The sequence below is a fragment of the Equus przewalskii genome, chromosome 9 (assembly GCF_037783145.1).
Source record: "Equus przewalskii isolate Varuska chromosome 9, EquPr2, whole genome shotgun sequence".
NCBI classification, from domain to species: domain Eukaryota; kingdom Metazoa; phylum Chordata; class Mammalia; order Perissodactyla; family Equidae; genus Equus; species Equus przewalskii.
The window spans coordinates 19,767,341-19,779,370 of record NC_091839.1 but is presented as its reverse complement, the minus strand read 5'-3'; the positions used below and the strand labels follow the sequence as shown (position 1 = coordinate 19,779,370).

The window sequence follows — 12,030 nt, the reverse complement described above, 5'->3', positions numbered from 1 at the left end:
TACATTGTTCTCCTTAGTGCTTTGCTTATGGTTTCTTTTAGCTAAATGGGCATATTTAAGACAGTTGAGTTCACGTCTTTGGGTGGTAATCCCAATGTCTGGGCTTCCTCAAAGCTGGTTTCATAAAATTATATTTTCCCTGTGAATGGCCCATATTTTTCTGTTTCTTTGTATGCTTTGTAGATTTTTGTCAAGAATTGGACATGTTAGTATTATGATGTGCTGGACAAAGCTGGAAATCAGATTCCCACCCCCCGTCCTTAGAAATGGTTGAGTTTTGCTTCTTGAGGGCTGTAGTCCTTTCTGTCTGTTCCAATTTATTGGACTTTTCCAAATCATGTTGAAAACCCTGTATTCCTTGTTGAATGTAGTCACTGAAGTTTTGGTTCCATTATCTCCAAGTCAGCCTGTGACATAACAGAGGTTTCCTTGAATCCTTAAGATATCTCTCACGCATATAGATGCAAAACTCTCAACAAAATACTAGCAAACTGCAGTCGGCAGCGTACGAAAAGGATTGTACACAATTATACCCCATTTTTAAAAGGGGGTGTGTCTCTTTGAGTCTTGTATAGCCGCCACCAGGGAAGCCCCCAATGCTTAAGGAGCTGAGAACAAAAGGAATCACCAAACAGATCACAATTCATAACCCCAATTTTGCAGGACAAGGCCCTCACCTTTTGCCCGGGCACTCGCCAGCCACTGCAGGAGCACGACTGCTGTCCCTACAACTGTGGCTGAGGAATAAGGATGGGAGCTGGTCCACATGCAGTACTCTCTCACTGAATTCCAGCAACCACTACCTTCATCAAGAAGTCCCTAGCAGCTGTAACTGTCTGATCAGATTTTAGAGTTCTGAAATCGTTGGTTCTGATCATCTTTTCTAGTTTAACGGTCATTTTGGTGGAGGGACTAACCCCGGAAGCGTCCTACTCTGCCATTTTCCAGGTCACGGTGGAGCACACTGGAGACTCAGGGCTCTGGAGTGGACATAGGTTGTAGGAAGTCATTCTTTGCAAGGTGGTTTTTGAGGTGTGGGGCTGTCCTGCCTTTTTTTCTTCCTCTCTTTATCTCCATGACTCTCAGTCTCTTTCTCTGGGCAACTCCTACAAGCCTACGGCATTCGTGGTGTTCATGCATGGTCTTGAATCCACTGGAGAAATCATCTATGGCATTGCCAACTGGCCCAACATCCACACCAGCCTATGCCTGTTCACTGGCTGGATGCAACAGAGACCACACAGGATAAGGAAGGACAGTCCCAACCAAGGATTCTGACAAACCACAAATCCATCCTGATTTGGGGTTGCCAACGTCAGTGCCCCACCCCAGTCCTCAGAAATCCTGCTGTTCTGACCCCCACTATAAATGACATTGTTAGATTATCCGATAGGGCTCAAGTCTTGCAGATAAACAAAGGCACTCTTTGCAGGAAGAATGTCCCAAAGACGTGCAGATCACCTCTCAGGAGTCCAGGGAAAAGGCAACATCTCCCTTTAAGCAAGATCTATCCTCTACCAGACACCCTCCTTCACGGGGTTGTTGTAGAGAATTCAGTGCAGGCATGTGTGTAAGGCACTTGCACGTGCCTGGCCCAGGGCAGTCCCCTGTGAGGGCGTGCCAGCACTGCTGAGTGCTTAGTGTGTGGCAAGCACGGTGCTCAGAGCTTACAGATGCTCACTTGAGCCTCACAACAGCCCTGTGAGGTGGGCACTACTCCTTCATTTCACACTGGAAGTGGTTGTCACTCAGAGAATAGCGGCGATAAGATCACGGTTACTCTGAGGGAAGGGGACTCCAGACACCATGATCAATCACCAAATGCTAATCAATTTGTTGTGATTTGATGCCCCCACCCTGGAGAGGGTGGGGCGGACTTTCATCAACCCCCTCGCTCAACCCTCATCATTGAGATTCTCTCCAAACCTCCCCCCACCCCACCATCCCCTCAGGCTCTCTCTGTGTCCTCCCCTCTCCCTGTCCTCTATCTCCCCACTGCACCCAGCCGGGGCCCCCACCCACCTCCAACTCCAGCTGGTCAGGTGCAGCCTCAGTGCCCGTGTGTATGACAAGAACAGGGGTGGGTCTGAGATTTTCCTACCTGCAAACAATTAAGTTAGCCCGTCATGATTTATAGACACTGGCGGAACACACCATACTCCTGGGTCAGAGACAAAGGACGTATTACTCACAGCATAGCAGGAAACACGACCTTCATGTTCACATCAATTCCCCTTGCCCCCCAAGTCCTGTAGGATGATCAGAGAGGCGCTGGTGGGTGCTGTGCACACAGTAGTTTGTGCATAAGCCACGTGGAATTCGAGCTCAGGAATCATCAGTCTCATAAGGGAGCTGCCAGCAAACCTGTCCAACCTTGGCCCTGGAAGGAGACATTATCTTTATCATCCTGGATCAAAAACAGAACCGCTCTGGAGGGACGTAGTCTATTTACTATCCTGAACAGCGGACAATGAATCTGTTGCAAAGACATTATCTTTATTATCCAGGACAGTAAACAAATCTGTTCTGGAGAAACAAGTTATTTTTATTATCCTGGACAATAAACAAACCTGCTCTGATGGAGAGACCATCTTGCACACTGCCTACTAGACAAGCATCCGTGAGAGAGAGGTCCAGTTCAGAAAAGATGTTAAGGGCTAAGCTTTGATGTCCAAATGTGTCCGTGACTGAGTGTGTGCGTGCACACCTGTGTCTTAATTGTCTATATTCATATAGACACACACGAACGTCTGTGTTGTGATGCTTGAAGCTGCAACCCATGTACATGGGACTGAATTTAGCTGAAAGTGCCGGCTATACCAGTATCTACGTTTGGCAGTCTGGTTGTGCATGTATGACCTTGTTTGGCCACAGTCGTGTCCTTGAGTTTGACTGAGATGTCCAGACTCTGAGGTCAAAACTGTGTGTCGTATGTGAGTGGCCACATCGATTTGATGTCCACGACAGGTCGGCGAGCTGGGATGACTGGTTCCAAGTGCCCACCTGTCTGGACCCACATCCACGGTTCCTATCTCAACGCCCAATCACAGGGAACTTGTTGCCTTCCCCCTTCCTCTCTGTGCCACAGGTCCTACAGAAAATGGGGTAAGGTGAGACAGGAACGTTCTGGAGAAAAGAGGCGGCAGTTGCAAAAGCTAGAGAGAGGGCAGTGATTTGCAAACAAAAATCAGAGACTTCTGCAGGAATCGGTGGAGGCATCTGTGAAGAATATGCAGGGAGGGCAGGTGCAGGGATGGGGCAAGGGCTGAAGAAAAAGCCTCTGTCCTCAGGGGTCCTCCACCACCTCTCCCGGTGGCCCGGGACAGTGACGAGCTCCTGGAGGGTGAGGAGTGTGCATCCCACCCCCAGCCACAGCAAGGGGTCCCTTCAAGTGTGGATACGGCAGTGCTTCCCTCGTCCCCCCACACGGAGTGCTGTCTGAGACCCAATGCCAGACCCGGGATGAAGGCAGGTCCACTGGGGGCATAAGTTGGGTTCAGAAAGCGTGCCTTTGGGGTGGCAGAGCTGGGGTCTGGACGGCTGGTTTTGAAGGAGTCCTGGGTTCTGAAAGAGGAAGAAGTTATAGGTCCCGGCCCCATGTGAAGAGGGCTATGGGACCCAAACTCTTAGGTTCTTGAGAGAGAACAGAGGAGACTGGTAATGTGCCCTTTCCTGAAGTCCTGATGGGCAAGGACTCATCATCTTCTCTACATCTTGTGACTAGGACTATCCAGGGCCCCTGATGAACACCATGGGGTGTGCTGCAGTATAGGGCACAGGCTTGGACTCCTGCGAGGTTAGAGCCCAGGGTGTCATCAGTTAAGAAGAGTGATGGAGGTCGGTTTGAGAGTTGGGAGGGGACTGGATCTGGGTTTCCCTGGGTCAGAGAAGATGCCAGGGTGGGCTTGTGGATGGAGCAGGAAAAGCAGTTAAAATGGGGGTGGGTTTGGAGCAGGATTAGAGATGGGGACAGGATTGTGCTGGGGTTGGGTTAGGGACTGACAATGGTGCAGTTGGTTTGTTGTGGCACCGTTGGGGTTGGGGATGGGTTTGCTTTGCTTTCGGTTGAGACGTATGTGTGGGTTGAATTGGGAATGGGAGTCGGTTTGGTTTCCAGTGCAGAAGACACAGAGATAGGGGTTGATAGAATTGGACGCGAGGACAGGCATGAGTTTGGTTTGATTTTGAAAGGTGAAGACATGGGGAGTTGGGCTGGGTTGGGTTAAATTGGGCGGGTTGAGTTGAGTTGGATCAGGATTGTGTGGATGGGTTTGGGCTGGTCTGAGCTAAACTGGATGGCACTGAGTTGCCTTGGATTTAGGTGTGTATGGTGTGGTTGGTTTGGGTTGGGTTAAATTGGGTTAGGTTGTGCTGTAGTTGGTTGAATTGGCTGGGCTTCTGTGGGTTGGTTTGGATTGGGTTGGTTGAGTTGGATCGAGTTTTGGTTGTGCTGTAGATGGGAACAAGATGGCGGCACTGGATCAAGGAGGTCCTCACTCAGGCTGAGGCACACCTCTCTCCACTTGGTGATTCTGGTAACCTTTGGTATGTACGTGAGGGAGTGTCAGAGATCCGGCCACTGGCTGAGCATATCCTTCTACCCTAGTCCTTAAGGTTTTAAACTGTGCTTATCTGTTCCCACTTCCATCTCACTAACTATCTTAGGATCTTCTGTTTTCTCATGTAGGAAAGAAGGAAGATTTTACCAAGTTCTTGACACACAGCTGGGCTGACCCCACGTGACCTCTTCTGGTTGTACTGAACAGCAGAGATAATCAACGTGCTGGAAGCCTAGAAAACTTAATCAGATTAACAATGGAGGCCACGGGAGGATACTTCCTGATTCTCCTCTGAGACCCCACAATGGGATTTTCAAGACCACCTCAATCTTGAGGTACACAAACCTGGCTCTTGAGCCCTAAATATCTTATTTACAGAGTAGGGCACCTTAGACTTTGCAGGGATCATGCTCTTGTCCCGGGAGGGCACATCATCCAGAATCTTTGGGAACTCAAGGTCCCAGAGCTGGAGACTAAGGAGTGGATGTCATGTGGACCCCAGCCTTGTTTTGGAGGACATTGGATTTGGGAATGCTAGGGACCTTGCTCTGGGTGACGCCAGGACCTGTGGTTCTGGGGGTGCTATGATTATGGATCTTTGAGACGCCAAGGGCTTGTTTTGAGAGGATCAATAGATTAGAGAACTAGATTCTTAGCCTGAGAGAGCAAGAATCGGGGAGTTCTGAAAGCCAAGTCTTCTATTTCAAGGGACACAGAAAGTGGGAGTGCTCTCCTATCGGCTCAGAGCGTAGCAAGGATCAGGGGGTCTCAGAGCCCCACTGCTGGTACGTCAGGGGACACTAAGTCTTGGGGGTAAGGCGTATGAGGCATGGTATCAGGGTCAGTGATACCCTACTATTTCTGTCCCTCCCACTGGCACTTCTCACCAACGTTGTCCTCAAGAGCAAGCCCCCAGGAGCCACATGCCCTGCCCCATCTGGCCTTAGCCCCCAAAACACACCCAGGGTAATCTAAGACCTACAGGAAAACAAGTTCTGGCTCTCCCTCCCTTCAACAGCCTTGCACGTGGGAGGAGGTGTCCAGCTCCCAGCCAGCAGGCGCAGGCCCTTGGCCAGCATCCGGGTGCCTGCGGGGCAGGGGTGGGGCCCTGGGGGAAGGAGAGCTTTAAAAGACTCCCCAGGGAGGCTCTCCAGCTCAAGGCTCACCGCCTGCCTGCCCTTGGACACCTCTGTCACCATGTGGTTCCTGGTTCTGTGCCTCGACTTATCCCTGGGCGAGACTGGTGAGACGGAGCGGGGGATGCGGGATGGGGAGCGGGCCCTCACCTCCTCATATGTCCTTCCCTTCTCCCCCAGCACCCCAGCCTCATCCCCCAACCCACGGCCCACCCCAACACAGCCCTCCAACCCACAGTCCATCCCAAGTACCAGGCTCCCCCTGTCTCCCCAGCTCCATCCTAAAAACCTATCGCAGCCCCTGCACCTTCATCACATTCCTCACAGTCCTCATTCCACACTAAGTCCCTGCTCCCTCCCAGGGGCTCCTAGAACCTTCTCCCTGCCCCCAGCCACTTTACCAAAGAGGCAAATTCTGGGCCATCTCTGTCTCTCTTTCAGGTCTCCCATTCTTCCAAGGTCTTCTCCCAATCCCACGGGTCCTTGGGACGCTCATCATCCCCCTCTACCACCTAGTTCTCTATGGCTCAGTGATCTGGCTCCTGAGCTCATGAATCCCACCAGGTCCCAGTGATATTTCCCATCCAGCTGTCAGCTCTCAACCTTGTCCCCCAGACCTGGACCTCTGGCTGCTAATCCTGCACCCGGACATGCAAATTCCTCCAGACACTCTTGCTTCTTCTCAGCCACGCTACTTGAGCTGTGACTCCACGTGGGCTCCCCACCCTGGTATGGGGGTTCTGAACATTTCCCCTCCTTCATTGAATCTTTGCTCCAGACCCCTATCCAGCACTGCCAGTCTTCTCCTCAAGAAAAATACCCAGACACTCCCAACAGCAACTTCTCTCTCACAGAAAATCCATCACTCCCTCGCTTCAGGTCTTCTCCAACACAAATCCCTTCTTTTAGCATCTCTGCTTTTCCAGGACCCTCAAGAGCCCCAATACTTTACAAGCCCCGTTGTCCTGCCCTGACCTCCCTTGGGTTCCCCAATAGGTGATTCTAGGATTCCACGTCAAGCAGGGCCTTGAGTCCACCCTACATCCACTTGGCCCCCACGTCCCTCCCTTCTCCATTCCTGCCCTTGGAGCAGACTAAATGAACCATAAATCACTCCATGACCCTCATCCCCTTTAAAAACAAAGATCCCAATCAATATCCTATCCCATTGATTATCACTCACCCCTCCCTGCTCAGCCCTGGCCCCAGCCTGACCTGAACCGTATCCCCCAGAACCCGCACCCCATTGGAAGCCATTCCTGGTTCACAGGACCCCAAACCTTCACAGGATTTCTCCCAGTCTAAGCTTTTCATTCGCTCTTTGACTTAGAACCCCAAATTCTCCCAACTCTCCCAGCCCCAATCCAGGCACCGTAAATCACACCCAGATTCCCCAGCTCAGACGCTCTTCTTGGCCTCTCGGACCTGATTCCCCAAATCTGCATCCTTTTAAGAACCTGGAAGCCCAACGCTGGCCCTAAACATTCACAGCCTGAGGTCCCCTTAACCTCCCAAATCCTCCCTGCCCCCAGCATCTGGGCTGCTCTCTTGGGACCATTATCCCTGGTTTTCAGAATCTCTTTCTCAGAATTCACAGCTTCCTCTCCCTCAGTCCAAGACCCCAAGTCACCCCCAAAACACCCGACTCCCACACCACATGCTGCTCCAAATGCTGCCATGTTGTCTCCTACCCTGATCCCTGGGGTCGACTCTGCTCTCTGCATAAAATCTCCTCACCCAGAAACAACCACTATCCCAAAATCCCAGGGACGGTTCAGGAATTCCAGGTCCTTCCCAACACACATTGCCCATGTTCCCAGACCCCCAGCCTGGTCCTCTGCCCCCATGTGCCCCTAACCCCACCGCACAGCTCCCTCTTCTAGCCCAGCCCCCCAGCCCCATGGCTAACCTCCACCCCACTGACCTAGCACCCCTTTCACAGGCGCCCTGCCCCCCATCCAGTCCCGGATCATAGGAGGCTGGGAGTGTGAGAAGCATTCCAAACCCTGGCAGGTGGCTGTGTATCATCAAGGGCACTTCCAGTGTGGGGGCGTTCTGGTGCACCCCCAGTGGGTGCTCACAGCCGCTCACTGCATGAGTGAGTGAGTAGGGGCAGAAGGTCTGGGGGGGGTTGGTGGCATCTGTGCTCCCACAGGAATGGTCAGCCAGGACCATTGCCCTGGGATAACCTCAGGGGAGGCTGGGGGCTGAGGGAGAGAAGGATGGCACTGGTCCAGGGCCCATGGAGAGAGGCAGGGCTGGGATTGGACGGCCCCAGGGAAGCCCTGCCATGGCTGCCTGGTCTCTCTGTGTCTCCCCATGTAACTGTCTCTCTGTCTTCCTGTTTCTCCCTCTGTCCTGTCTCTGTTGTGTCTCTCTCTGTGTGACTATGATTTGTCTCTATCTCCCCCTCTCATCTGTCTCCATGTCTCTGTGTCTCTCCCTGTCTCTGTCCATCTCTGGGTCTCTCAGCTGCCATCTCTGTCGCTGGGTGTCTCACCCTCCATCTCTCCGCCCCATCTCTCTCTCTCTCGGTGTCTGCCCCACTCCCTCTACCCCATCACCGCTGAGCACACTCACCCCCAGGATGGGACTGCAGGGACCCCCAGGGAAAAGGAAGGGATCATCCCAACATGAGGGGGGGGGGGAGACTTCTCACGCTGCCCAGCCCCTCTCTCCAGGACAGTTGTCCATCCAGGGGGACACAGGGGTGGAAATTAATAAAAGAAACCTCAACTAAATTGGAGTGGCGAAGGCCTGTAGGGGGAGCTCCCACGTCCTATCACACATCGTCAGTTACACCAAAGGATGCCTGCATCTTGGACAGGAAGTAAAACCACTTTGCTACTGAGGGAAGATTTCTCTCCCAACCTGGCAACAGTCCAGCCAATGAGAAGTGCTGCAGCTCAGCCAATGAGAAACGCTGCAGCTCAGCCAATGAGAAACGTTGCAGATCAGCCAATGAGAAATGTCGCAGCTCAGCCAATGAGAAATGCTGCAGCTCAGCCAATGAGACGCTGTTGCCACCCTGAACTGTTACTTTCCCCCAATGGACTTTCCTTTAGAACAGCCCCTCCCTCCTGCCTCTGCCCCCCCTCCCGCCCTCCCCCCTCTTCTCCCTCACTCGGTCTCCCCATCCCTGGCCTGGTCTCCCCTGTTTCTCGTTTGCTCTTTTTACTTCCTCCGTGCTTACTCACTTTCTCTATTTCTCCTTCTCCTGCCTCTTCACTCTTTGCTTCTTCCCTGTGATGAGTTCTCACTGTCTCTTTTTCTCATCCTATCTCTTAACTGCTCCTTCTATTTCTCATTCTTCTCTCTGTCTTTTTCATTCTATCATTTTAACCTCTCTTTTACTCCATTTCTCTCCAGATCTGCCTCTTTCACACTGTCACATTTCTTTCTTTCCTCCCTCACTCTATTTTTCCTCATGACTCTTTCTTCTCTCTTCATGATCTTTCTTATCTCTCTCTTTGTTTTTCTCACTGTTTCTCTTTCTCTCTTCGGGACCCTCCCCCAGGCTCCCCTGCCCCATCTCCCTTCTCCCCTCCCCTCTCCTCCTCATTCCCTCCATCCCTCTTTCTCCCCAGCGATTACCAGATCTGGCTGGGGCGCCACAATCTGTCTGAGGATGAAGACACAGCCCAGTTCCACCAGGTCAGTGACAGCTTCCTAGATCCACAATTCGACCTGAGCCTCCTGAAGAAGAAATACCTGCGCCCTTATGATGACATCAGCCACGACCTCATGCTGCTCCGCCTGGCTCAGCCCGCCCGGATAACAGACGCTGTGAAGATCCTGGACCTGCCCACCCAGGAACCCAAACTGGGAAGCACCTGCTACACCTCGGGCTGGGGCCTGATCAGCACGTTTACAAGTACGCCAGGGCCGGACACACCGCGTGGAGCCCGGACAGCGGGTCTGAGGGGGGAGGCTGGGGGCCCAGACAGTGGGGTCTGAGGGAGGAGGGGACTGAAAAGCCAGGTGCGACTGGCCACAGCTCTGTCTCTCCATTGCCCATAGACAGAGGGTCAGGCACACTCCAGTGTGTGGAACTCCGACTCCAGTCTAATGAGAAGTGTGCCCGAGCCTACCCAGAGAAGATGACCGACTTCGTGCTGTGCGCTACCCACAGGGATGATAGCGGAAGCATCTGCCTGGTGAGCCGCCCTCTCCTGCTAAGATGCTGCAGCTCTGGGGGAGTGGACCCAGATTCAGGGCCGGGGTGTGAGTGCCTAACCAGGCATTGTCTCTCCTGCTTCCCGGCTGGAGCTGCCCCCCAGTGTCTCGGCTCCCTCCCCCATATGCCTGCCCTTCCCACACCCCCATCCGGGCACCATCAGCATCTCACTGCTCCACATCATAGTTCCCCCATTCCTTCCTTCACCATGTGTTTACTGAGCATGTACTACCTGCTTGACACTGTCCCAGGCCCTGGGAAGACAGCAGTGATCAGACGGAGAACAACCTCCACCGTGGAGCTCTCATTCTGGGGAGGGGAGACAGACAGACAGACATAGTGAACATGGCACAGAAGTGATGGTACTTGTCAGGAGGTGAGGGAGCTCTGGGGGCGGGAGGAGAGAGAGCAGAGCCAGGGAGGTGGCTGGTGTGATGAGGGGGGTGACCTCGTGCGGAAGGTGAGGCTGGGCAGACACCTGCAGCAGGTGAGGGTGAGCCGCGTGCTGTCTGGGGGAAGAGCAGAGGGAACAGCAGGTGCAGAGGCCCCAAGAGATGTGGGCCTGGTGTGTGTGAGGACCAGTGAGGCCAGTGTGGGTGGAGCCCAGCGAGCAGGGGAGAGGGCGGGAGGTGACGGCTCGGGGAAGAAAGGGCCTGTCCTGCGGGGCCTCCCTGGGTCCAGGGGAGGACTTTGCTCTTCCTCTGAGGGACCCAGGAGGGGCAGGTGGTGCTGAGCAGGAGCAGGACAGGGTCTGGGTTGGGTGTTCACAGGTCCCTCTGGCATCCGTGTGGGGTGAGTGTGCAGGGGTGAGGAGAGGCAGGGGGCCCAGTAGGGGGTGAGGATGGGGCTGCCAGGGTGGTGGCAGGGACTAGGGGAGATGGAGTCCACTCTGGATACCTCGAAAGGGAGCCCACAGGATTCGCTGACCGAGTGTCAGTGGGAGTGAGAGGTGGTGAGGACTAAGGATGATCCTGAGCTTTGGCCTGAGTGTCAGCTGAGCAGCCCCAAGGAGATGTTCACACCCCCCACCACACACACACACACACACTCTCACCAAGTCCTACTTGAGCCCAGCGTTTCCCACCCAACCTGCTCCTTCTCCTCCCCCTGGTTCCTCAGTCCACCAGCAGCCCTCCCTCTGGTCCCTCCCTCCACGCTCGTCCCTCCTGCCCCCTGACTCTCACTGACGTCCCCTCCTTTCTGTCCCATCGTCCCAGCCCCAGATCAGGCCTTGTTCCCACCTGGACCCTCACCCCAGCCTTCTTCACACGCTCTCGGCCCTCAGTCTCTCTGTCCAGTCCGTCCCCACCTGGCCCAGGGGGTCATTCTAATCTCAGAACTGGCCTTGCCCCTCCCCTGCTCACCCACCTTCCATGGCTCCCCAGTGCCCCTGGGAGAGGAGGGTGTCATCAGAGAAAGCTTCCTGGGAGGGATGACAGCGGAGATGAGCCCTGAGGGAGGAAGTGTCCCAGAGATGGATCCTGTTCCTCCTCCCCCTGACCCGTCTGCAGGGACCATCCATGGGCAGAACCTGGACCCTGCATCCCATCCCCAGTGGCCAGGACGTGAGCCGCTCTCCCTTCCCTTGAAATCCCTTCCTCCCTTCTCTGGGAGTGGACTCTGGGGATAACTGTCTCTTTGCCCATAGCTGGGGGGGGGTCGCTGTGTGTGATCTTTGACCCCAGGTCTGAGAGGTGGGGCCCCACTGACTCTTCTCGCTCTCTCTCTTCCTCTTCCGTCCTAGGGTGACTCAGGGGGCGCGCTGATCTGCGACGGTGTGTTTCAAGGAATCACGTCATGGGGCTACAGCGAGTGTGCCGACTTCAACGACAACTTTGTCTTCACCAAGGTGATGCCCCATCTGAAGTGGATCAAGGAGACCATAGAGAAAAACAGCTGAACGCCCGGCCCTCCTGCTAACACGATTAAAATAGAATAATAAGCAAGTCATAGCATCATCTGTCTTTTCTAGTTGTGGAGCCCCCGGAAGCTCAGGACCCACCTGGCCAAGGCTAGACCCTCCCAGCCCTCCTGATGTGTGTCCTGCGCTGTGGAGTCAGGGGTGGGGAGAAAGGAAGAGTCAGAGACAGGTGTAGACCAGTGGTTCTCAAATGGACACAGTTTTGTCCCTCCCTCTCGGGAAACATTGGCAGTGTCT

The 12,030-nt window shown here is 54.0% G+C and overlaps 2 protein-coding genes across 2 annotated transcripts in view; both read left to right on the top strand.

The window, feature by feature from the left end:
• Positions 1–741, top strand: part of LOC139073690 (kallikrein-1E2-like) — a 5,008-nt gene extending 4,267 nt beyond the window's left edge. Inside the window, exon 5 of the mRNA XM_070559531.1 lies at positions 664–741. Coding sequence (XP_070415632.1) covers positions 664–741 — 78 coding nt within the window. The remainder of the gene's footprint in view (positions 1–663) is intronic.
• Positions 742–5,756: 5,015 nt separating this feature from the next.
• On the top strand, positions 5,757–11,818 carry LOC139073689 (kallikrein-1E2). The gene is made up of 6 exons (XM_070559530.1): positions 5,757–5,943; positions 6,311–6,424; positions 7,638–7,797; positions 9,283–9,569; positions 9,716–9,852; positions 11,617–11,818. The coding sequence occupies exons 1-6, from the start codon at positions 5,757–5,759 to the stop codon at positions 11,770–11,772; spliced, it is 1,041 nt and encodes a 346-aa protein (XP_070415631.1). The 3' UTR covers positions 11,773–11,818.
• The last annotated feature ends 212 nt before the right edge of the window (positions 11,819–12,030 follow it).